Raw genomic sequence first — 26,113 nt, 5'->3', positions numbered from 1 at the left:
TTTGGGTCCCAGCTCTCAGAGCTGCTTGGCACAGGATGTACAAGATATTAAATGTCCAGTTCCCTTTGAGATTCCATGAAATTTCCTTTTGCAGTCTGGGCTGCCCCTATTTGAGCTAAAGGACTAACTGCAGTAACTGGCAGTAAAAAGATTGCTTTCTTAGCAGAGCGTGTTGTGAGTCACTGAGCCAAAGGTGTAGATGTGAAAATAGTGGCTAGTTTCTTGTCCCCATCATAGGAATCAGGGGAACTTCCTCAGTAATTCCATAGAATTGCAGGCTGGGCTTGGGCTACTGAAGTTGTATTTGGTTTATGTATATGGGGAGCACTATGTCCATGTGTAATTTTGTATGTTACTAAAATCTTTCTGTGGAATGCTAATGACAAAGTTGAATTTCTTATTTTCAGTACTTAATTTATCTGAAATAAACTAGAAGATATAATTATGACATATCACAGTTATCTGAACAGTTTATTGTGGAATAAAAGCAATTTTATTTTTTTAAATCACTGGATGTTCATTCATGCTTTCTTTCAAAGACCTGTTACAAATAGAATTTATGTACTTTTTCTAAAATGACTGCAGTATCACTAATAATGAAATGTATCATACTTTCTTATAGGGATTGCAACTAGGTTTCTCCTTCTAAAACTGCTCCCCCCTCTTTGGCATTCAGGGAAAAAAAAATAGTTGTTCAGGAAAAGCTCCATCCATGGGGTGAGAGGTGGCGGTTATCAGTGGCAAGTCTGAGATGAGGAAACAGAGGAGACTATCACAAGATAGATTGTATTGGTACTGATCAGACCTAGGGCGTGTCACAACCTAAAGGGTTACCCAGCCTGCGCGTGTGTAGAGATCGCAACCGTGGGTTCGTGGGATTCCGTAATACACAAGGACACAGAGGCTTTTATCCTCTAAATTTCTCTAATTTATTACAGATTACCACAAATACCATACAAATCACCACTAGCAAGTATACTACCACAAAAATCACCACTACAAGTATACCTATGATTAATAAAGCTAATATATATATCAAGCTATTATAAATTACTATCAGCAATCAATAATATAGTATCAATCAATAGTATGGCAGCAATCAATAATGGAAACAATCAATAGTATAGCAACAATCACCATTATAGCAACAACCAATAACAGCAACAACCAAGTATGTATATACTATTACAGCTTACTACAAACTTATCATTAGTGAAGCAAACTTATCAACAATATAACAGCAGATATACTTATGATAGATTACTTACATGGATATATAATACCGGTAGCAAGCGAATTAGACACATTTCAGAAGGGGCCAAACCATTCCAGAGGGGAGGACAAACTGATCCCAGAGGGGGACCCAACCATCCCAGAGGACAAACTGAACTGACCCCAAAAGTGGGCCCAGAGGGGGACCAGTAAGATAAAAGACAGAGTCTCACTTCAAAGATGATCCGTGTCACAGAGTTTGGAATCAGCCAGGCGTCCTTGGCAAGGATCCAAGATCTCATAGAAAGTTTGTGCAAAATTCAACCTGTTTAGGAAAAGGAAAAGTATGTGCAGCATGGGAAGTTCTCAGAGAGAGAGGCTCCATTTTGGATAAAAATTAAGCCCTTTTTATAACATAGAGACATAAGAGGGCATAGGACACCACCACTTTAAGCAGCCAATAGATGCTGTTAATTTCTATTTTTCACCTGGAACAGCAAATAGATGATGATGTTTTCTGCTCTTTCAGACCACTTTTATTTTTCCAGACTCATTTCCTGTTCTTGCAGTTAGAACAGCCTATGGCAGTTACTGATTCTTACTTTCTCAGGATGTTTTCCCCTTTTCCCAGACTATTTTTCACCTTTTCAGATGATAAGTTGCTGTTACAGTTCCTTGGTTTTGTACTTATCGATGGTATCTCATGATGTCTTCAGTTTCTAGGTACCCAGCCATACTTCAAAGATGCCAGCTGCACTTTTCAAGGATGCTTCTGGTTCACAGGCCTAGTTCCCAGGCTAGCAGTTCCCAGGCTGGCAGGCATTTTCTCTGTCAGTATTTTTCAGCAGATATTTTCTTCTGCTCAGTAATTTTCCCCTTCTAACCAGGCCATCTTTATGGCTGCTCACATCAGGGTTTCAGGCAGGGAAACCAGAGCAGAATAGGAGACCAGGGACCAGAACTCAAGAGTCTGAAGCACACTTGCATCCAACAGGTCCAGTGGACAGCAATGCACAGCTGGTAGGCTTTACATGCAATGTAAATGGGACAGCCTACTAAAAACGGCTCCTAAGACTGCTGAAGCAACTCAGTCTTTGTGTGTTTTAGTTGTCAGGGAGAAGGATTGCAGGTCAGCCAGATTCAAGTCAGGACACGCTCCTTACAAAAACAATCTGGAAAAATCACTGAGTTCTAGTTTTTCCCCACAAGTACAGTTTAAATGGTCTAGTAGCCCACAGTAAGTTACTTTAAATGTGATTTTTCTCTAGCACTTTTTAAGACGATAGATATTCTGTCTGCATTCTTCTTCTAATGTAATCTCTACTGTCTCTTATTTCAACAAAAGAATTCATACATTACATTTACTCAGAAATATTGTAAGTATATAGAGTAGAATATTTCCTACCTGCTGTATCTGAAAATATATTTGCATGCTGTATTTGTTACAGGCATTTGTATTCATCCACAATGATTTTTTCAGTTTCATTCAACCCGGTAAATTATGCTTGAGGGAGAGTGTAATGGGGCAGCACATGCTTTTTGTTTTGTTTTTGAGATAATTTTGGAAAGCAAGCACCAATTACAGGATTCCAAAGGCAATACCACAAATAGCTCTTAGCTTTAATATCTAAGTGGAAAAGTTTGATAAATATATTAGTAGAAATGAAAATATCTAAATCAAAATGAAACAGACTTTGTTCAGGATACACTTAAATGTATTTAATATTGTAAGGCAAAAAAAAAGCACTTGAAAAATATTGTACCTTATGCTAAAAACTTTTACCAATATAATGCCTTAACACAGATTCTCCTATTCCAGTCTTTCCGTTGCAAATTTTTTAAAATATATTTATATCTTTGTATCTGGTAAGTAAAATGGTGGCGATAATTTGCTCACTATTGTTTTCACCCTGAAAGCAAATGGGAAAATAAAGTCCAAAAACTATGAGCAGCTTTGGAAAATGGTTATTCCTTGAATTAAAATGTTTCCATCTCCTCTTACCATTTGCTAAAAGTCTCTCATACTTTTAATTCATGCTGGTACAAGACTGTTTAATAGCACCACAATTAGTAATAGAGATTGCTTGAAATATAATTAGGACCTTACCAATAACATGACAGGTGGTAATCCTGCTTGCGAGGTGCTTGCTAACAGACTATTAAAAATGAACAATATTAAACAGTTGTTTCATTATATGGGTTAGACCTAAAATATCCTACTCTAACTTTTTCATTAAATATTTATTAAATAGGTCTGTGTAGCAAGAAGCTTAAAATTGTTTTCGATGTGTCTGTGGGTTGTTGCAGAATATTTGTGGTATTGGTCATCAGCACTGAAAAGATACTGTAATCAGCGCTTGTTATCTTTTTCAAGTAGTTTCCTGTAATATATCAAACTACCACAGAAGGTTTAAGAGATGCAAATATGTGTCTTATTCATAATAGGAAAATTGGTTCTTTTTTTTCAGTACACTGAGGACAAAAATGGTTTTTGATCTAGCAATATGTTATTTTGTATTCTAAAATGAAGTTGTCGTTGCTGATTTTTACTTAAGTCTTTTTTTTAAAGAGTGCTAGATACCCTTTCCAGAACTTGTGTGTAAAAAGTGTATACTGTTGTTGTAGGCATAATCTTCTGATAGAAATTTGCTGTATAGTATATTTCAATATCTTATTGTATAGCAAGATTTCTAAAACATGTTTTGCAAACTCTTGAATTTATAACTTCCTAGCATGCTATTGATTGAGTGGTCCAAATAAAATCCTTCTTTAGGTACGTTTCTACTGGCTGAAATTTATTTTATAGAAAGTACACAGACTGAAAATTCTTCTTTCCTTTCCTTTCCTTTCTATAGGACAAGAAATGGGCTCTCAATCATGAAGATGTCACACTGGGAGAATTACTGGGCAAAGTAAGTGATCAAGTGAGCTAAATAACATTTAAATAGGTATATATCAGTCATGAAGTCTGTACATTTCCTATTTGCCTTATCTTTTAAATTACCGTGGTATGCAATTTTATACCAATTCTTTTACTTTAATATGAAACACAACATTGTGCTTTAAATAAATGTAAATCACATTTACCGGGAAACGATGTAACATGTCTGAGTGCAGAAAATGTTTAACTCTAGCATACATATTTTTCTTATTTGGAAGGCTTTCAAGATAAGTGGATTTCTATAAAGCATTATGTGGCTGTTTTACTTTGTGCAATCTTACAAAAGAATAATATTGTTGCAAAATAGGAAAGTTTTATTTAAATAAAAAATCTGATATAATAAGATGATTTAATCAACACTTGTTAAAACAAATGCTCATTGGTTCTGTATGACTTAATGAATGTTAGGTAACCTCACAATGGTATATGTATTAAATTAATTCTTATATGTTATGGTTTCTATCACAAATTGTGCTTAGTAGCTGTAAGTTTTTAAAACACTCCTACTCAGGTAATGTCCTGTACCTCACTTACTTACATTTTCAGCAGCTTTCAGCAGCTGTCAGAAAATTCTGTTTCCCAGGACAAAATCTCTTTAACAGCTTAAGATGACAAAAAGTATTAGTTACCTTTAGAAAGAGCTATATCCACAGAAAATGCTATACAGGTACTATGCCAGTTTCACATTCTTAAATAGAAAAGTATCAAGAAAAGTATCAAAAATAAAGATGATTCGGGCATAAAAAAGTTTGTCTTCCTAAAAACAACTATGAATGTTTTGATTAGTAAAGACAGTTAAAGTAATCTATCTGAAAACTGATTACTTCAGTAAAATGAATTTATGTATGTATTGCATGTTTTTGGCACAAAGCATTTTTAACAATAAAGACAACTCAGTGCTTACAAGTAATTATAAAAGGAAATGTGGTTAAGAAGTATTTAAAAATATTAAACAGAATAAAAAGCTTTGTTGGGCCACTATATAAACTTGTTATGCATCCATCTCAAAAACAAAATAGTCAAACCAAAGGATGACAGGATGATCAGCTTCTATATGAGAAAATGTTAAATAAACTGTCATAATTTACCCTGGAAATGAGAAATCTGAAGGATTATAAAATCTTAAGTCACCTGGAAAAAATTAATATAAAAATCATGGAAGTTTAATGTAGATTATGCAAACTTTACTAGAGAGGAAGATTTTGCTTCACCTCAGGTGTGAATGGTCCATTTATTTACTCTGTATTAATTCTATAATACCCTGCAAAATGAAAGTTATATAAAAGGAACAGATATAAAATGATCATTAAATATTTTAAATTAAGGGGGAAAAAACAATTTTTAATACTTAAGTAGTCTTTAAGGTAGTTTCAATTTTCACTATTAAGTACTTCTAAACAGAAGGCTAGAGGAAAAGCATGTTGAGAGTGATTCAGCTACTTACCTTTGGGCATCTAGTGCCATTTTAGATATCAGAGGTAGTGTCCTGGTCTCTGGAAGTGCTATTCTAGAATGATAGATGGCTGTTAAAGATCCTCTGCCGTGCTTGCCAGCTATGTTGGTATACTACTAGATGCTTGTGTTTAGGCACCTGAATGTCTATTCTTGTAACTAAATAGCATTACTATTTTCCATCTATGATTTTTTTTTTCTCCTTTTCTCTATCTTCTTCCTTTGGCACTACATTATTCAAATGCACGGTATAAAGAAATCTCTATCACTGAGAAAGAAAGGAAAACATTTCCAGCAGATTTTTGCTGTTTATTAGACTCACATGCAGCTCCAAATACTAGCAAACAGGAGAGGGATTCATCTGAAAATTTACCCAACAGATTTAAAATGGAGTTGATTTGTTCTTTGGGAAATACAAAGCTTATCTAAAAGAATGAGATCTTCAGGTTTTGTTTTCTGGGGAGGGAGACTTTGGCTGACACCTTCTTCCTTCGATTTCTGTCCTAAATAATTTTCATTTTGTTTTTGTTTAAGTAAGAAATGCATCTGATGGAGATTATTCTATTCTCCTTACTTTAGTTTTCTTTTATGAAAAGGCAAAGACTTTGTTTACTTAGAATTATTTTCCCCCCAATTTCAGGGTAATTTTGGTGAGGTATATAAAGGAACATTAAAGGATAAGACTCCTGTTGCTGTAAAAACTTGTAAAGAAGATCTTCCTCAGGAACTGAAAATAAAATTTCTGTCAGAAGCCAGGTAGGTTTTCTAAATTTAATTAAAACATATATTTACATTATGGTGTTTTTTCAAGTTTTATTACTAGATGAATTTATAAAATCTGACCTTCACAAAAATTTGAAGAAGCCGTTCTCAAATTTTTTTTCCATTTTTATCTCTCCTTCAATATGTTTCACAACTGTTGTCCCAGTAACTAAAAATAGGCATTTTTTTTAATGTGTGAATGCAGCAGCATCTGCACTTGGCAAAACCACCTCTTCAGCAAAGCAAGCTATGCCTATAAAACACATTTTTCTTATTGCAAATGCCTCAATTTAAAACTTTTTCTGCGTTTTGCCATAAGGATTCAGATAAAAAGACTGAAAGTCACTGTTACTTTAAATGTGATAATATCACAGAATAACAGAATGGTTGCAGTTGGAAGGGTCCTCTGGGGTTCATCTTGTCCAAGCCCCTTGCTCAAGCAGGGCCACCTAGAGCTGGTTGTCCAGGACCGTGTCCAGATGGCTTTTGAATATCTCCAAGGAGGGAGACTCTACAACCTCCCTGGACAACCCTTTCCAGTTCTCAGTCACCCTCACAGTGAAAAAGTGTTTCCTGATGTTCAGATGGATCCTCTTGTGTTTCGCTTAGTGCCCATTGCCTCTTGTCCTGTCACTGGGCACCACTGAAAAGAGCCTGGCTCCATCCTCTTTTCATCCTCCCTTCATGTATTTATATACATTGATGAGATCCCCCCCGAGCCTTCTCTTCTCTAGGCTAAACAGTCCCAGCTCTCTCAGCCTTTCCTCATAGGAGAGATGCTCCAGTCCCTTAATCATTTTTGTGGCTCTGCAATGGACTCTCTCCAGTATGTCCATGTCTATGTCTCCCTTGTACTGGGGAGCCCAGAACTGGACTCCAGGTGTGGCCTCACCAGTGCTGAGTAGAGGGGTAGGATCACCTCCCTCGACCTGCTGGCAGTACTTTGCCTAATTCAGCCCAGGAAACCATTAGCCTTCATTGCTGCAAGGGCACATTGCTGCCTCATGTTGAACTTGGTGTCCACCAACTGGCACCTCCTTTTCTGTAGAGCTGCTTTCCAGCTGGGTGGCCCCAGCATGTACTGGTGCCTGGGGTTGTTCCTCCCCAGGGGCAGGACTTTGCACTTCCTCTTGTTGCACTGTAACTGTTGAATTATACCAGTCATAAATCCTGCCTTCTCACCTGCTTGGTTAATAGAGCTGATCAAATTTGGCCAGGTTACAGTATAGACCCCATTTACTAATTTTTTCTTGGGAAGAAGAATTAACTTCAGAAGAGAGCTTCTGTGCTCTATCAGGCAGCATGTGATTGCATACCTATTTTTCAGATTACAATCATACCACAATATGCTAATTATTCTGAATATAGGCTGATTATATGGATATATAAATAGCTGCAGGGTATATAAATTTCATCAGGGTAGAGATGTATATCGAGATAATTTTAAAGTTGTTTAAATTATCTTTCTCTCTTCTTGCTATGGAACTTGATATAATTTCATTTTTACCCAAAAACTAGTATGATCAGTATGGAAAACTATAAGACATTATATAAATCACTAATATCAGCCATTATAGCTACTGAATATCTTTAAATGGCTCATAACTCAGCTACTGCAGAGATGCTTCATTTGCTAAGCAGCCTGCCACTGGAAGAACAGTCTTATAATGAAAGAAAAATAAATATGCTGTGTCTAAGTATGTATGTACCAAGTAGGTTAGTATTTTACTCTTTCTCTTATGAAAAAGAGAAAAAGAAGACGTGGTTTAAGTTAGAAAATACTAGAAGAAACATTTAAAAGTTGTAATGTCTCTCCAGAATTCTTCCTAGCTCTTCATTATACTTGTGAATTATAGCATGCTGGTTTAGATTGCAAATGTTCTTATTAAAGCATTGTGTAAGAAGACATAAATGTTTTTGTTTAATTCCCAAAGTTGAAATTGCTGTCTTTATATTCTTTTAAAACTTATTGTACAAATTAATCTCTTAAAGTAAAATTGGAATGAGTGTGCATTTGAACAGTGCAGAAGGAAAGTATAGGGAAGTGCTGTGCAGGCTTTTTTGACCTAACTGCTATTGGTCCACCACTGAAATGTTATTTAATTACAAGGGTTCTTGAGGAACTACAGATCTGTCAGGCCATTTTTCAGTTCTTTTGTCATGTAGACAAATAGTAGAATTATAATAAAAATAATATAGCATTCAGTCTTGATTTATAAGTGAGTTGATGCGCCCTCATTCAAACACAATGACGATTGATCTGTTATATTGATTTTTTAAAAATTATAACAGTAATGACATGTTCCATTAAAAGAATATTAAGGGTTAAAGATATTTTCCTATGATACTTAATCAGTTTATACAATAAAGTTTATTAATAAAATAAATTTACTGTATGTTTTGCAGAATACTCAAACAGTATGATCATCCTAATATTGTAAAACTCATAGGAATTTGCACACAACGACAACCTATTTATATTGTTATGGAACTTGTTTCAGGTATTTTTTTTTCTTTTCTCACAGCATATGTTCATAAGCATTGTTTCCATAGTGTAAAATATATTTTTTTTCTATTTGCCTTTATTTGCATTCTTATGACTGATCTCAAAAGTCACCCGTGTTGCAAATCTTTGGAGATCTTAGGTTATACCAGCTTAGGAGTGGAGTGACCTATTCAAATCTGTTGTGAGTTTTTCTGTAACCATTCAAGAGCAGAATTTGCTACAATGTCTCTCTGCCATATCTTCATTTTTCTCCTGAAAAGATGTTAAATAATACTTCCTTTAACAATAGGGTTATATTGTTAATGCTATACTTGTATTTAAAGAAACTTAATGACTGGGTAGTGTTTCAATTTTAGTAACTCAAATGTGGATTATCTTTCATATGGGTTTTCTCTTTATGAAAATAAATTATTCAGTTTATCCGGTGCTCTTGATTTATTTTTTAATCTTCAGTTCATATTATTCATCAACGACTGGAGAGAGTTTCAAATTGATGGGATGATACCAGATTCAGGCAACTGTATCGCTCTGATTCTCTCAGAAGCTGGAAAATGTGTAGGTTTGGTAGCCTCTGGTATTGGTTAATATGCAACACTTTGGTTTATATATTGCTAGATTTGTCTTAAAAATTATACTGCAAGCTGTTTTAAGAACCATTTAATTCATGAAGACATAGTAAATATTTAGACTGTTTATAATTCCTGAGTATTAACTAGCTTTAGTAGAAGTGCATTGATGAAATCTTTGACTTATTGGAATTTTCTGCCTTTATTCCATTAGATTATATTAGATTATTATATTAGTACATGTGATTGACTTCATTAAAATGGAAACTAACAGCATTGTCCTGAGACAGGTTTTAAGACATACACTGGTAATCAGTTTCTCTAGACATCTCTGCTAATAAATATAAAACCTCATCTTTTAACACCTTTATCGTTCTGGTTCAGGGTTTTCAGAGTCTAGGGCAACTTGTTGAAACATACTAATACAATTAGAAAAGGAATTAGTGGAAGTCTTTCACTGATTATCATGCCCAGTTTGCAGTCCAAATCCATCAAAACATTTTTCTGTCTCCTGACTTTGGGTTTGCAAGAAACTTCTTAATTCTATCGTGTTTTTCTGGGCTATAAGTCCTCTGGATAACTTCCATGCTTGCCTGTCCTCTGTAACGTTACACTGTGCTTGAACCATCACACTTTTCTGTGTTCTTTGGACAGTTAAAACTTGGCTAGCACACCGTGAGACTGGCCAAATCAGCTAGAAAAGAAGGATGTTAACTCTGAAGAAGTTGGCAGAGGAAAGAAAGACAAAACACTTAGTTCAGAAAAGCAGTGACTCTGATATTACTAGTTTTCTGTTCTCTAATGACAAGTTTGGATGAGATTATCTAAAATTATTATTATTAGTGCTTTGACTTGATATTTAATGCTGCCCTTTGAAGAATAAAATGTTGGTGGCCTTTTTGACTTTCACTCACCACTCAGCTTTCTCAGTATCTTCTTTATCTGTGCTTTGCCTTATATGTCTTTACAGCTGAAGGTGTTTAAGCAGATTAACTCTGACATTCTTTTTAATAAAAAAAAAGGCATGGTTTAAGTTAGAATTGTATTTTGTAAGTGTAGAGCTGTGAAAGTTTGTGTTTAATAAATGACAGTTTCTTCTCTGAGAAAACATTAGAATGACTCCATACAGTGTGGAATTCCCTGTGCTAAGTTTTTTAATCTTCTGTTTAATTGCACGGTTTCTACAGTTCTTATTTCCCAAATACATGTACATTGCGTGCTTACTGTGTCTTTTTGAGACTGCTTTGATGTGGGTTTCAGTGTTTCAGTAGTGGCTTATTCTGCTTTTCATTTCAGATTCAGATTTCAATTCAGATTCTTACTTTGTTCAGGTGTTAAAAAATTTTCTGGAAACTTGGCACTTTATGTAGAGAAGTGCTACTCTATTAGTGATTCTGTCATTAACTCTCTCTGCAGAGGAAATGTTTTTTGTTTGTTTTTTTTTCCATTGTCCCAAATGTAAATGGAATTAAAGAATATGCATCTGGATAAAGTCATCAGTGAAAACAATAGAGACAGTGGCAAATGCATACTTAAGCATCTGTGCATCCATTGTTATATACAAAAATGTATTGGGTTTATGTGGCAAGATTTTGCTAGCGGGAGGATGCAGGGGTGGCTTCCCATCAGGAGCTGCCCCCATGATGGACAGAGCCAGTTTCAACTGGCTCCAAAATGGAACCACCACTGCCCAAAGCTGAGCCAATCAGCGATGCCGGTGGCGCTTCTATGATAACATATTTCAGACAGGGTAAAAATGCTGTGCAGCAGCACTGAGAGATAGGAGTGAGGAAAACTGTGAGAGAAACAATCCTGCAGACACCAAGGACAGTGAAGAAGGAGGGAGAGGAGATGCTCCAGGTGCTGGAGCTGAGATTTCCCCTGCAGCCCATGGAGAAAACCATGGTGAAGCAGGTTGTCCCCCTGCAGCCCATGGAGTACCACATCGGCACAGATATCCACCCTGCAGCCCATGGAGGACCCGACACTGGACCAGGTAGATATGCCCTGAAGGAAGCTGCATCCTGTGGAGAGCCCATGCTGGAGCAGGCTCCTGACAGGAGCTGTGGCCTGTGGGGGACCCATGCTGGAGCAGTCTGTTCCTGAAGGACTGTACCCCGTGGAAAGGACCCATGTTGGAGCAGTTCGTGAAGGACTGTAGCCTATGGGAGGGACCCCATGCTGGAGCAGGGGAAAACTGTGAGGTGGAAGGAGCATCAGAGACAAAGTATTATGAACTGACCGCAACCCCCATTCCCTTATCCCCCCTCAGTGGCGCAGTGGGGGAGGAGGTAGAAGAGTCAGGAGTGAAGGTGACCATGGGAAGAAGGGGGGGGTGGGGAAGTAAAGCAAAAACAAAGGACATTTATTCTCTATTTCCCATCAGCAGGCTATGTCCAGCAACTTCCTGGGAAGCAGAGCCTCAGTACATGTATGTCATGGTTTAAACCCAGCCAGCAACTAAGCACCACACAGCCGCTTGCTCACCCTCCCCCCGCAGTGGGAAGGGGAGAGAATCGGAAGGGTAAAAGTAAGAAAACTCATGGGTTGAGATAAAAACAGCTTAATGAATGAAATAAAATAAAATATAATAATAATAATAATAATAATAATGAATGAAAAGGAAAATAACAAGAGAGAGAGAAACAAAACCCACAAAAAAGAAGTGATACAGCTAGTCACCACCTGCCGACCGACGCCCAGCCAGTCCCCGAGCAGCGATTGCTGCTCCCCGGCCAACTCCCCCCAGTTTATATACGGAGCATGACGTCATACGGTATGGAATAGCCCTTTGGCCAGTTTGGATCAACTGTCTTGGCTGTGCCTCCTCCCAGCTTCTTGTGCACCTGGCAGAGCTTGGGAAGCTGAAAAGTCCTTGACTAGTGTAAGCATTACTTAGCAACAACTAAAACATCAGTGTGTTATCAACATTATTCTCAAACTAAATCCAAAACACAGCACTATACCAGCTACTAGGAAGAAGATTATCTCTGTCCCAGCCAAAACCAGGACAGTATCCGCCCCTTATTCTATACCATCTACGTCATGCCCAGGTTCTACCCTTTCTAATACATTCCAGTTAATCACCACCACTTTTATCATTCCCTTGGTCTATGGGCCATCCCTCTAAAATGTCCGTTGAGTTCATTTAGTCCATGAGTTTGAGCTCCATCTGTCATAACAGTCCTTCTGGGCAGGAGAGATGGTGTGTGGTGTTGGATTGTTGCATGCTGAAGCCAGTTCTGGTTCCATCACTGCTGCACTTTCCTTGGTTTCATCAAAGTTCATTCTTCATTAATCTGGGTGATTCTTACTGTAATACCATTGATATGGCATCTAGCAACCATAGAAGTTATAGCATACAATATTATATAGCAATTAACATCATACCATTTACTTCATTGTCTATTCTCACCCAAAATCAAATCCCCTTGACGTACACATAGGACTTCCCCATCCTTTCGCATGACCCACCAAGTGCACCTGGGTCCTTGAGCAAAAGCAATCCCACGAATGGGCTTGCCTTTGCCCGAGGCAGGAGTAACCCAGACTGTCTTCCCCAGCATGTTTTTTGTGTGCACTACAGGGACCTTCTCTCCTTCGACAGAGCGTAAATGTTTTGATTGGGCAGGGCCAGCTTGATTGGCAGATCCCCTAGTGTTGACTAACCAGGTGGCCTTTGCTAAATGTGTATCCCAATGTTTGAATGTCCCACCACCCATTGCTCTCAGTGTAGTCTTTAACAGCCCATTGTATCTTTTGACCTTCCTGGAGGCTGGTGCATGACAGGGGATGTGATATACCCACTCAATGCCATGAACTTTGGCCCAGGTGTCTATGAGGTTGTTTTGGAAATGAGTCCCGTTGTCTGACTCAATTCTTTCTGGGGTGCCATGTCGCCATAGGACTTGCTTTTCAAGGCCCAGGATAGTGTTCCGGGCGGTGGCATGCTTCCGGTGGTTGCTTCCACCATTGTAAGCACATGGCGCTTGCCTTGGCGGGTTTGTGGGAGCGTGATATAATCGATCTGCCAGGCCTCCCCATATTGATATTTCAGCCATCGCCCTCCATACCACAGAGGCTTTAACTGCTTGGCTTGTTTAATTGCAGCGCATGTTTCACATTCATGGATAACCTGTGCAATAGTGTCCATGGTCAAGTCCACCCCTCGATCACGAGCCCATCTATATGTTGCATCTCTTCCTTGATGGCCTGAGGTGTCATGGGCCCACCAAGCTATGAATAATTCACCCTTATGTTCCAGTCCAGATCCACCTGAGCCACTTCAATCTTAGCAGCCTGATCCACCTGCTGGTTGTTTTGATGTTCCTCAGTGGCCTGACTCTTGGGTACATGAGCATCTACGTGATGTACTTTTACAGCCAGGTTCTCTACCCAGGCAGCAATATCTTGCCACAATGCAGCAGCCCAGATGCGTTTGCCTCTGTGCTGCCAGTTGCTCTGCTTCCATTGCTGCAACCACCCCCACAGGGCATTTGCCACCATCCATGAGTCAGTACAGAGACAGAGCACTGGCCACTTTTATCGTTCAGCAAGGTCTAAAGCCAGCTGGATGGCCTTTACTTCTGCAAATTGGCTCGATTCTCCTTCTCCTTCAGCAGTTTCTACAACTTATCGTATAGGACTCCATACAGCAGCTTTCCATCTCCGATGCTTTCCCACAAGACGACAGGACCCATCAGTGAACAGGGCATATTGCTTCTCATTTTCTGGTAGTTTATTGTACAGTGGGGCCTCCTCAGCACGCGTTGTCTCCTCCTCCTCTGGTGATATTCCGAAATCTTTGCCTTCTGGCCAGTCCATAATTATTTCCAAGATATTGCTTCTCATTTTCTGGCAGTTTATTATTATCCCTTTGAACATCCAGGCCAGCACCAGCAGTCGGGGTGCCAGGAGGAGCTGTGCTTCAGTACCAACCACTTCCAAAGCAGCTCAAACCCCTTCATATGCTGCCAATATCTCTTTTTCAGTGGGAGTATAGCGGGCCTTGGATCCTCTGTATCCCTGACTCCAAAACCCTAGGTGTCAACCTCGAGTATCCCCTGGTGCTTTCTGCCAGAGGCTCCAGGTAGGGCCATTCTTCCTGGCTGCGGTGTAGAGCACATTCTTTACATCTTGCCCTGCCCGGACTGGCCCAAGGGCTACTGCATGAACTATCTCCCGTTTAATTTGTTCAAAGGCTTGTCGTTGCTCAGGGCCCCATTTGAAATTGTTCTTCTTCCGGGTCCCTTGATAGAGAGGGCTTATGATCAGACTTTAATTTGGAATATGCCTTCTCCAAAAACCCACAACGCCTAAGAAAGCTTGTGTTTCCTTTTTGCTAGTTGGTGGAGACATGGCTGTTATTTTGTTAATCACATCCATTGGGATCTGATGACGTCCATCTTGCCATTTTATTCCTAAAAACTGGACCTCCTGTGCAGGTCCCTTGACCTTACTTTGTTTTATGGCAAAACTGGCTTTCAGGAGGATCTGGACTATTTTCTTCCCTTTCTCAAAAACTTCTTCTGCTGTATTGCCCCACATGATAATGTCATCAATGTATTGCAGATGTTCTGGAGCTTCACCCTGTTCCAGTGCCGTCTGGATCAGTCCATGACAAATGGTAGGGCTGTGTTTCCACCCCTGGGGCAATCGATTCCAGGTGTACTGAACGCCCCTCCAGGTGAAAGCAAACTGTGGCCTGCACTCTGCTGCCAGAGGGATTGAGAAGAACGCATTAGCAATATCAATTGTAGCATACCACTTGGCTGCCTTTGACTCCAGTTCATATTGAAGTTCCAGCATGTCCGGCACAGCAGCACTCAGGGGCGGCGTGACTTCATTCAGGCCACGATAGTCTACTGTCAGTCTCCACTCTCCATTGGACTTTCTCACTGGCCATATAGGACTGTTAAAAGGTGAACGAGTCTTGCTGATCACTCCTTGGCTCTCCAGTCAACGAATCAGTTTATGGATGGGAATCAGGGAGTCTCGGTTGGTGCGATATTGCCTCCGGTGCACTGTTGTGGTAGCAATTGGCACCTGTTGTTCTTCGACCCTCAGCAACCCCACAACAGAAGGGTCCTCCAGAAGACTGGGCAAGGTGGACAGCTATTTAATTTCCTCCATCTCCAAGGCAGCTATACCAAAAGCCCACCGGTACCCTTTTGGGTCCTTGAAATACCCTCTCCTGAGGTAGTCTAGGCCAAGGATGCACTGAGCCTCTGGGCCAGTCATAATGGGGTGCTTTTGCCACTCCTTCACAGTTAGGCTCACTTTCGCCTCCAATACAGTCAGCTGTTGGGATCCCCCTGTCACTCCAGAAATACAGATGGGTTCTGCCCCTGTATAGCTTGATGGCATTAGGGTACACTGTGCACCGGTGTCTACTAGAGCCTTATACTCCTGTGGGTCTGATTTGTCAGGCCGTCAAATCCACACAGTCCAGTAAACCCGGTTGTCCCTTTCCTCCACCTGGCTGGAGGCAGGGCCCCCCTAGTCCTGGTCATAGTATTCATTACCCATTTCTTGTATATATGAGTCAGGAGCTCCTTCATTAAAATCAAGAGTAAGATCAGCCCTTTTACTCTGCCTGGGGAACTGCCCACTGGAAACCGGAGCAGCAATTTTCCTGGAAGAACCCCCTTTGGTGATTGTTTTTCCTTGCAACTCATGTACCTGCGCCTCTAGGGTCGAGGTAGATATTCCATCCCACTTCCTCATGTCCTCTCCATGGTCATGCAGGTAAAACCATAGAGTGCCCCGTGGTGTGTACCCTCTATATCCTCTCTCTTGAGCAGAGGAACGCTGACTCCTAATAGCTGAGATACTGGTCCGTACAGGTGGAAAGCAGGACCTATCCTCTTTGAGTTGCTGGACCTTCTGGGACAGTTTCTCCATAGCCAAGATGAGGAAGGAAGAGATACTTTCTTCGTATTGCCGGAGCTGACCAGCCAATTCATCCACCGTTGGTCCCTCTCTGTCTTTCTAGGTCATTTCTGCCAATGACTTGGCCTGTGACGCTGGCGCACTCCGTAGAAACTTCCGCCACTTTGTTGTGTGCACTTGACTTCATCTGGATCTTTGGATACATGCTCATTGTTCAGGTTACCATAAAACACCTCCAGCGTGGCTAATTCCCTCAGGTACTGGATACCTCTCTCCATGGTGGTCCATTTCCCGGGGCGATATACAACATCTTCCTTGAAGGGATATCTTTCCTTCATAGCTGACAGGAGTCACCTCCAGAGGCTGAGGAGTTGCGCCCCTTTTCCAATCGCTTTGTCAATGCCCCCTTCCCTAGAAAGGGATCCCAGCTGCTTGGCTTCCTTACCCTCTAATTCCAGGCTACTGGCCCTGTTATCCCATCATAGAAGCAGCCAGGTGACAATGTGCTTGCCTGGACAATGGCTGAAATCTTTTTGCATATCTCGCAGCTCACGCAGGGATAGGAATTGGGTGGTTACCGTCTCCTTTATGAATTCTTCCTCTTCCTCCGAGGAAGAGGAGGAACCCTCCCGCTGAGTTCTTCCTTGGGGGGAAGTGGGGAATTCTTCCTCTTCCTCCTCTTGTTCTCCTGATGGCTCTGTTTTATAGTCTGCGTCCTGCTTCGTCTTAGGAAGATCTTCTTCATCCCTTTCTAAACGAGCTGACTTCCACTTCCAAGATTTCTTCTTGCATATAGGGGCCACTGATACCGGCACAGGTTGGTTCTCTGGTTCAGCTGCAGTGCCTGTCGCAGGGGTTGGAGTAGCCGCAGTGTCTTTTGCGGAGGCTGGAGCACAGCACTATACCAGCTACTAGGAGGGAAATTAACTCTGTCCCAGCCGGAACCAGGTCAGTGTAGCAGGTGCTTTGGAATACAAACATCTTAATAATGAATGCCCCTCCTCCTCCTCCTTTCTATTAGCTTTTAATGCTGAGCATGATGTCATATAGTATGGAATATCCCTTTCGTCAGTTCGGGTCAACTGTTCCTGCTGTTACAGGACCCCTTGTCCTCTCCTAAGCTCTTGTCCGCACCCAGCCTGCAGGCCTTTGGAGAAGTGGGATGGAGAGACATCCTTGATGCTGTGCAAGAACTGCTCAGCAATAGTCAAAACATTGGTGCATTATCAACACCATTCTAACCACAAGTGCAAAGCACAGCGCTATATGGAAAGTTAACTTCATCCCAGCCAGTCCCAGTACAAAAACCAGCCCTTATGTTGCTCATAGATAGCAGAGAAATAAAACAAGTTTTCAAAGACAATCACCCTTTATAGATAGATCCCTTATTTTTTGTGTGTGTTAACAGAACATAATAAATGACATGCTTCCTGAAGAAAGGATCACACTGATGAAGAAAATTCAAGAAAGTTGACATAGCAATGAGTAACTGAAAATAATAAATAAGGTAGCAGAGCATGTTGCAGATATATAACCAAAATGAAAAGGTCGATCAGAAATTATATATGTTAATGAAAAAGAACCATCATTTACTTACATTACAGTTTCTTCTAAATTTACTGTTGGCCATGTTGGCCTAACTTCATACATCCACTCAGTGTCAATCCATTAAAGAATACTCCAATAGAGAAAGACTTTGTTATATATTTCCCTGTCCATCACCTATCAAAAAACGAAGGAAGTATCTTAATCTAATTTGTGCGTGTGTGTTATAACTTCTCTTTACTTTAAGGAGATACATGTGTGGAAAAATACATCCTATCTCACTTCCCTTGGCTGGGTTGTTAGGGGCTAGGTCACTTCTCAATAATGTCCTGTGGGCCTTGCAGAAATGTCTACAAGGGGAAAGGGGAGGAACATTCTTTAACCAGATTGTGGCATCTTTTTTTAGAGTTCGTTGGTATGAGGTTACTCTAGTCCTTCTAGCTTCTCAGACAACATTTAATGAAAAAGACAGTGCCTTAAATTGACTGAGAAAGGAGAAGGCCTGAGAAGACAGAACTATTTATTCTAACCATGTTTTCATGATGGTACCATTGATGATGACCTGGACTTGGAAAGTTTTATCCACTGGATTGAAAACATAGGAGTAAGAGACTCTAGGGTTTTTAAAGATTAAGCTACACATTTTTCTTGTATCAAGTTGACAGAGAGTCCAGTAAATTGATTAACGACAATTTCTTCTGACGACTCAGAGATCATAACAAATATTTTAACAAAGAAATATTTTATGATTGTCTAATAAAATATGCCAGTTGTCAATCACAAGATAAACTTCTTTCTTACATATTAAAAAACCTTATATCGAACAATACATAAAACCAAACAGTACATTTTAATACAGAAAAAATCAACTGGAATATTTTTAAAAGAGTTTATGAGTTTAAAAGAGTCACCATATCACTGAGTCAGACCCCTCTCATGACTTTCTTCTCTGCATATATGTCCCACTTCAATCTCTCCTTCCCAAACCCTCTTGTAACCCTCCCACATGCAAACAGACCCTATTTCTTCTTCCTCCCCTCCCCTTTCTTTACTCTTATACATTCATGTGTGGCTCTGCCTTCCTCCTATTTGCTGCATGATTTCTATCTGTGAGGATATTAAAAGAACAGGGAGAATGGTCAGATTCCTCTGTTGGGGAACAGATGATGATGATGATTAAAAATTCCTTTCATCTCAGAGCTTCTCCTTCTGATGGAACAAAACCAAAGCCCTGCTATACAGTCTTCTTTTATTGTAATTTTTGAGAATAGAATTTGATTTTCATCTTTTCAAATATTTTAGGCTTTAATAAAACTATATTTTTTATCAAGACTGTACAAAAATAAATGTCTATTTCATCCATCAGCAAGCAGACAAAACAACTAGAAAGTCTTTTGGAAATTTGAATGAAACCAACCAAACATAAAAATTTAGCCAAAGCATTTTGATAGCTGCAAGAACTTTTGTATGCAGTGTTGTTTCTTTAGTTTTATTTATTGGTATTCCTTCATATTATTACTTTTTGCTTTGCCTAAAACCAACTTTTAAATAAAAATATTTGTGTCTTCATTTAGAGAGAAATGTTCATTGCTTTTCTTTAGACTAAAAAAAAATTGTTCTACATGTATGTGCTGTTTCACATGGATCATCGTTACTTTCTTATCAAAAGTCTCTTTCAAGGATATTGATTTTACTAATTTTTTTTAAATAATATAGTCCAACTGTAGGAATTAATGTAACAAAATTCAGTGGAAGACTTCATGAAAGGGGAAGGTGATTGCCATTTTAATTAATTTCTTAAATAAGTTGTATATACACACTCATATTCACAGAAGACAAAAGATGCTGGCTGTTGAGTTCTTGCTATGATTTCTGGGTTCCTCTTAACTAGTGATGACAGACTGGTTTTTGGACAGGCCTTTATGCACTTTGGGAGTCAGTAGTTGCTGTGGTGGGATCATTGGCTTCAGACTCTAGCTTATCTGACCCACCTTAAATCTTAGGCAAGTTTGCTGACCATTGTCAATATTTTCCTCATTTTTAATATACTATGGCTACAGTGCATCTTTCTGTTAACAGGAAGAGCAACAGCACATATAATGTGTTGTAACCTTATTGTCATCAATTTTATTGGCGAGCAGATCTTGTGCTGATGAGTCACCTGTGTTGTGGTCACATCACAAGTTTTCTGCTAACAAGTTATCTGCACTGTGCTCCTGGTGCAAGCAATATCTTCTCAGTGTTTACCTGTTTTATTGCTGCTAATCATGTCCATGGCTCTCAGTGCATGCCATTCTTTCAACTCTTGAGCTCTTCTTCCATCTTTTGCTTTTACAAGTATGCATTTCCATTCATACTTCATTAATACTAATGTTAATATTACTATTGCAAAACTTTACATGATTATAGCAACTTTTATTTGGTTTGCTCAGCAGGAGAAGTTAAGTTTTAACTGGGTTTTGCAACAGTAATACAATTATTTATCTCTGTAGGTAGCTGAAAAAACTGGGGCTTATTTACAGTTTCTGTTACTACTTACTTATGTTAAAAAAAAAAAAAAATTGGTGAAAGTACTGCATTACACACAAATGATCCATTACTTGAAAAGTGAAAATGAACTATGTTGAGGGAAGTGACTTCAGCATTTCTAAAGCCTTAAATTTTTATAGTTTGCTAAATAGCTGCTTACTTTTTTAAAAAAGTATTTTCTAGAATTGCTACAGATGCATTTTTAATATTTAAAATTCATAGTTTTAAGTAGCTGTGTTTGGGTGTATTCTGTTGATAATGCATAATGTTTTAAGGTACAGGGTAATAAAGAAAATGTGAATTTCAGACAGTCTGTATGAATCCTCAAATTTATAAATTCTTAGAAGTGCATATAAAAATCATTTTATTATTATTATTAAAGCTTATAAAACAGGTATGAATATTGAATCATGGAGCTCATCTGTGTTAAGTGACCATTCAGTGGTACTGCCAGAAGCATGCTGAGTCCAGGTGATTACCGTCTGTAAGAGGAATGAAGTGGACTCTTTAAACAAATTTCTGCTTAATATGGTTGTTATTTAAAAAAGGAAATTCTCCCACTTTTTTATTTATATATATATATATATTTGAATATAAAAATATATTTCCCATCATAATTTCATAACTATATTTTAATTATGTTCAGTATAAATATGGGTATTAGAACAATGCCAAGACTGTCTAGAACAAGTGGATAGGTACCATTTTAGGCACCAGCTCAAGAGAACATGGAAGTACATATTTACAGTTGATCATAAATGCCTTAAGTTAGAGATTACCATAATTAAATATTTTGTAAACTGATTTAGCATATTTCATTGCTGTTTCCTGTTTTTTGTTGTGTTATCATACATCATAGAAAGGTTTTTGCTCTTGGAAAACAGTAGATTCTTTTTGCTTTCCACATTAAGTGAACTGTTATATTGCCAAAAAATATTACATAAAATATAGCATAAACTTTATGCTATAAAGTATGGGCATGACAAGGAGATGCTGACGTGGTATTTTTGCTCTCTTAAAATTTCTGTATATAAAGAGAAATATTTCACATTCACAGTGAAATACATTAAAGGCTGTTTTTGGATGAATCCAATTATAGCAGGCCGCTCTCATGGAGCTTCCTGCTTGTGTGCTATACTTTATCTACTTAATAAAATAATCCTATTGTATTAGGCAGACACTCCAGTCCTGTTATTTATCCTTTTGTAAACCCCAAACTGCTAGTTGATTTCTGCTTGTAGTGATGGTATAATAGTCTAATTATTTCTGTAGCACTTATAGCTGTTGGAGCAGGTTTCATTTTCTAGTAGTGTTGTGTGCCATTAACTGGAATAACAGGTAGCAATTTAGAATACAATGGAAATTCCATATGTAAGAGAAAGCACTACTTTCTATTATGAAATCATCTAGTTTTGTTTCAGTTGTTTCATAGTCTAATTGGTCTGTTTATTTAATTTTTATTAACAGCTATGAAATCTGAGATTATGTTTTGACACTATATGCTGCAAATAGTGAATTACTGCTTTTATAGTAAAACTTGTTTTAAGAAGCATATAAAGATAATAATGTAGCTAGAGTTCTATACTGAAGGGCTTGTAGTGAAATCCTCTTATTTTAGTTTTGAATATATTCCTGTGGGTAGTTTCTTGTGAAGATGAATAGATGAAACATTGGCCACAATAGACTGTAAAAGTCAGAATTTGCTAGTAAGAGTAATTTTGTTAAAGGACAGACAGTTAAGCTTATATTTGTGTTACAGTGACGAGGATAATCAGATTTAACCTGAAATTACATAATATATTTTGTACAGTATGTGATAGAAATAACTTTTTTTAAATTTCATCTGTAACTAACAGTGCTTTCAAATCAAGGTTGAACAGAGTATCTAAAAGACATCTTCATGACCTTTATTCAGTAACAAATACCAGTAAACAGAACTACTAACAAAAACATGTCCATGGTGACTTTTTTCCCTATTGTGATTCTGAGACATTAGAATTGCTAAACTGTTTTGATGATAAACATAAAATATACTATATACAACTGAGGTATACTGTGCTATTTCTGCCCAAAACTCTAGAAATTCATGCAGTGCATGTCAAGCACTGAAGTTAAATTAGCAAGTCTAAATCACCTTCTGATGGTATGTTTGTATTGGGAAGTTACAGACTCATACTCTGCCAATTTGACACTGTAATATAAGAAAATGAGAACCTTCCCATCCTGTGCAAAAATGAGCTGATGAAAATTAGGATCTTCATCTGCTTGCTTAAGCATATTAGGAAGGAATTTATAAGATTACATACAATTTTTCAATTAAAAGTCCTTGCAAGGCAAGGCTTGCAAGGCAGTTATTGCTCTGATGGCCTGGAGCCTGGTTCTGCCAGGGCCCTGAGATGTCCCTGTCTCATGGGACCAAAATTCAGGCATCCTCCAGCATATGATTAATGCACTTATGTGATGTGATTTTCAATATTGAAAACTGGTTGATTCTGGTTAGTTGTTTTTTTAGGATGACCTTACAGGGTTTTTTTTGTAAGCTGCCTTGTTTTACTGTTCCCATACAAGCAATGCCACAATTTGTCAACTCTGGAAGAATTTCACATTCATATAGACGTATAATCATACTTATTAAAAGATGATTCCTATGTACTGAGCAGTGAGTGCTCAGTATATAAACTATAATTTTAGTCAGCTCTGAATGTAATATTGCTTGTGTGTGTGTGGCGAAGGGATTGCTTAAAAATGATTTTTAACTGTCTGCTGTAATCAGAATAATTCTGTTTACATGTGGAAGAAATGACACCTATTTCAATGGAGTGGTCATCTTCCTTCTCTCTAACTATATCTGCTTTTTGTCAGTTACCAGACTGGGTCAATAACCTCTCAGATTGCATCATAGAGTATTACTTGTGAGAGAGAATTGCTGTAGTCAGTTCAGTGCAAAGTGAAAAGAAACAAAGACTGGAGCAATGGCTGGCTATAAATTAGCAAGTAATTATTGTGACATGGAAAGTTATACTGTGATTTTTTGGCATTGCAGTGTTTATATAATGTCTCCCATGTTTATCTTTGTCTTAAATCACCTTTTCTGAAACTCTTTTGCAAATACAGATTCCCTTTTAGGAATCCTTCATGCTGACACCTTCCCCTCCTCAGACAAGATGGTAGCAACTTAGTTCCTCCAAGGCAGAAGGCTCTGAAGTCCCAGTAATAATTGTTTGCCTTTAATTGCCAGCATGAAATAGGCAGTTAATATTGCCCAAGTAGTAAAACACTTTTTAATTCTTCCAAAGGCTTCAGTGTAGAGTTTGAGAAACACCACTACAAATCAATTACTTTAATGTATCTAAACCTACAAGTAGAAACTAATTGCTTTATTCACAATTTTAATAGACCCTTCCAGCAACCAATCTGTAATTAGAGAACTATATTTATCACAAATTATCAGTTGTTTTTGTCAATACTTTTCATATAAATTTGTATTTAATGTATACTAGTGAAGATTTTTGATATAACAAAAACACAGGTTTTGCTTAACTTCTGTCATGCTTTGTGCAGTTTTCACTTTTAAGCACTTAATATTTAAGGGAGCTTAAGGAAACTACATCTGGTGATAGTGCATTCCTTCCTTTTTTTTAAACTCACTTCAGACTGATGGGTTGAGGAGAATAGCTGATAGCTGCATTTTGTTCGGTCTTGCGTCCCTAATAATAGATACAATACTGACATTTCTCTCTCTTGTCTCATTGTCTGTCTGTCTGTTTCTCTAGGAGGAGATTTCCTCTCCTTTTTAAGAAAAAAGAAGGATGAGCTAAAAACCAAACAGTTAGTGAAATTTTCATTAGATGCTGCTTCTGGTATGGCATATCTTGAATCTAAAAACTGTATACACAGGTAAGGAAGATATTTATTTTCAGTATTGTAATTTTGGTCACTTGAACTGTTAGCAGGTTAAATGTATAGTGGTGTTTAATAATGACAATGAATTTTAGTGTTAATGAATCATTGCAATCTATGCATCTTAAGTCCTCCTTGAAATTTTAAGATACTTGCATAGCCAATACAGAAGTTCAGGTATTTTTGCACTGTGTTTCAGGGAAATCCACTGATATCTCAGATGATCAAGGGAGAGAAGCTGGAGTTCTGTATATTAAAACATTATTAATTGTCTTGACTGCTTTCTTTGCAATATTGAAGATGATCAGGCCGTATGCTTTTGGGGTACCTTATTTCCTTTTTGTTGTTTCTTCTCCAGACAGACTCTGTTCTGGAGGTGCTTAACTCCGTGTGTATCAAAGGGAATGTAAATTGTTCTTTCAAAAATAAAAAAAAAAATTAAAATTATCTCAAAATATCACAGTATATAACCCTGCTACTAATAATCATATGGCTGAAATATGAGACAGAAACATGATGATAATTCCCTTTCCAGAGGAAATTATAAAATAATATTTTAATTTATAATACTGATGGTTTCCAGTTTGCTTTTTCGAACATTTGTAGCTAAACTCTGGGCCACTTAACTTACAAAATCAGCCCATTTCATACTTAACATAGTTCTAATGAGAGCTGAACAGCATTTCTCTTAGGTTTTTATAAAAATGAATTGTTCTACATGCTGCCGGTCAAGAAGTAGATTTATCTTTAAACATATTCTTCCAACAAGAATAAGTTTAAAACCTATTTATAAAATATTATAGTATTATTGTAAGTATCATTTATATGTTTTTACTAGGTTTTTTGTGTTTGACTTGATTTAAGGATACTTAAATAAAATAGTTATCTTATGCTGTTTATAAATTATTCTGAAGAACAAATTAATTGAAACACTTCTGCCAGATCATAATATATAAGTAAGACTGAAGCAAAACCCCCATACTTGCTGTGTAAAGCTGTAGAATATTCCTTATGGGAAATCCCAGAAAAGTATTGTAAGCAACATGGGGAAAAAATATAATTAAAGTCCCAGCATTCTGTCATGGTAGAATGCATTTTAGCCTGACTCTATTTGTTAAGAAAATAATGGCATACAAATCAAAGCAATTAATAGCATTAGTGATTTTCACTATCCTCATAAATGTTGTAGTATTTACTCATTTCTTTAACTGTTGGATCAATGTTTGATGAGAAGGGCCTATTTAGATCTCATGTGTTCTTAGAAAATAAAATCAAGGGGAAAAGAAATAACTAACTAACTAAACAACTAAACTACTGGAAGTGTATCGTGTAATGTCTTACTTGGTAATTATGACTACTGAAAAAGATTACTGTATTTATTCATTAAATGGTAATGTGACACCTGCAAAATATAAAGTTTTAGACACAATTATTTTTTGAGAAGTGCTATTTCCCATCCCCCTCCCCTTTAGACTCTATAAAAAGCATTTTGTTGCTCGTCTGCCTTAATTAGTACTGTTCTACTTACTATAGATGAGAGTATGGCCTCAACATACCTGTGAGAGACACTGACAGTTAGCATTGAATAGGAACAGATATTTTTCTGCTATTTAGAGTAAACTTTAAAGACTTGTTTACATTACTACTCATTACATCAAGTGCTACCTTTCAAATACCTTTATTATATCCATGATGGTTTGTGGATGAACTGTATAGTGATTTTGCTAAAAGAACTTATGATAATGGTTAATATCCTTTTTTAATTGCTATTTCCCCCTAACTTCTGTCTTCATAAGGTTTTTTGTTGTT

The 26,113-nt window shown here is 37.8% G+C and overlaps 1 protein-coding gene across 11 annotated transcripts in view; it reads left to right on the top strand.

Annotated features, from left to right (window-relative positions):
* Nucleotides 1–26,113, top strand: part of LOC140650543 (tyrosine-protein kinase Fer-like) — a 213,971-nt gene that overhangs the window by 133,548 nt on the left and 54,310 nt on the right. For 6 of the 11 annotated variants that reach the window (XM_072858970.1, XM_072858971.1, XM_072858973.1 and 3 more), the window contains 4 exons: nt 4,068–4,124; nt 6,246–6,361; nt 8,774–8,868; nt 24,178–24,301. In XM_072858970.1, the coding sequence (XP_072715071.1) occupies nt 4,068–4,124; nt 6,246–6,361; nt 8,774–8,868; nt 24,178–24,301 (392 nt within the window). Of the gene's footprint in view, nt 1–4,067; nt 4,125–6,245; nt 6,362–8,773; nt 8,869–10,093; nt 10,177–24,177; nt 24,302–26,113 lie in introns of those variants that run through there. The other 5 variants (XR_012042060.1, XR_012042061.1, XR_012042062.1 and 2 more) reach the window with 3 other exon arrangements.

Source organism: Ciconia boyciana, chromosome 4 (genome assembly GCF_034638445.1).
Source record: "Ciconia boyciana chromosome 4, ASM3463844v1, whole genome shotgun sequence".
NCBI classification, from domain to species: domain Eukaryota; kingdom Metazoa; phylum Chordata; class Aves; order Ciconiiformes; family Ciconiidae; genus Ciconia; species Ciconia boyciana.
This window is presented reverse-complemented; position numbering and strand designations above follow the sequence as displayed.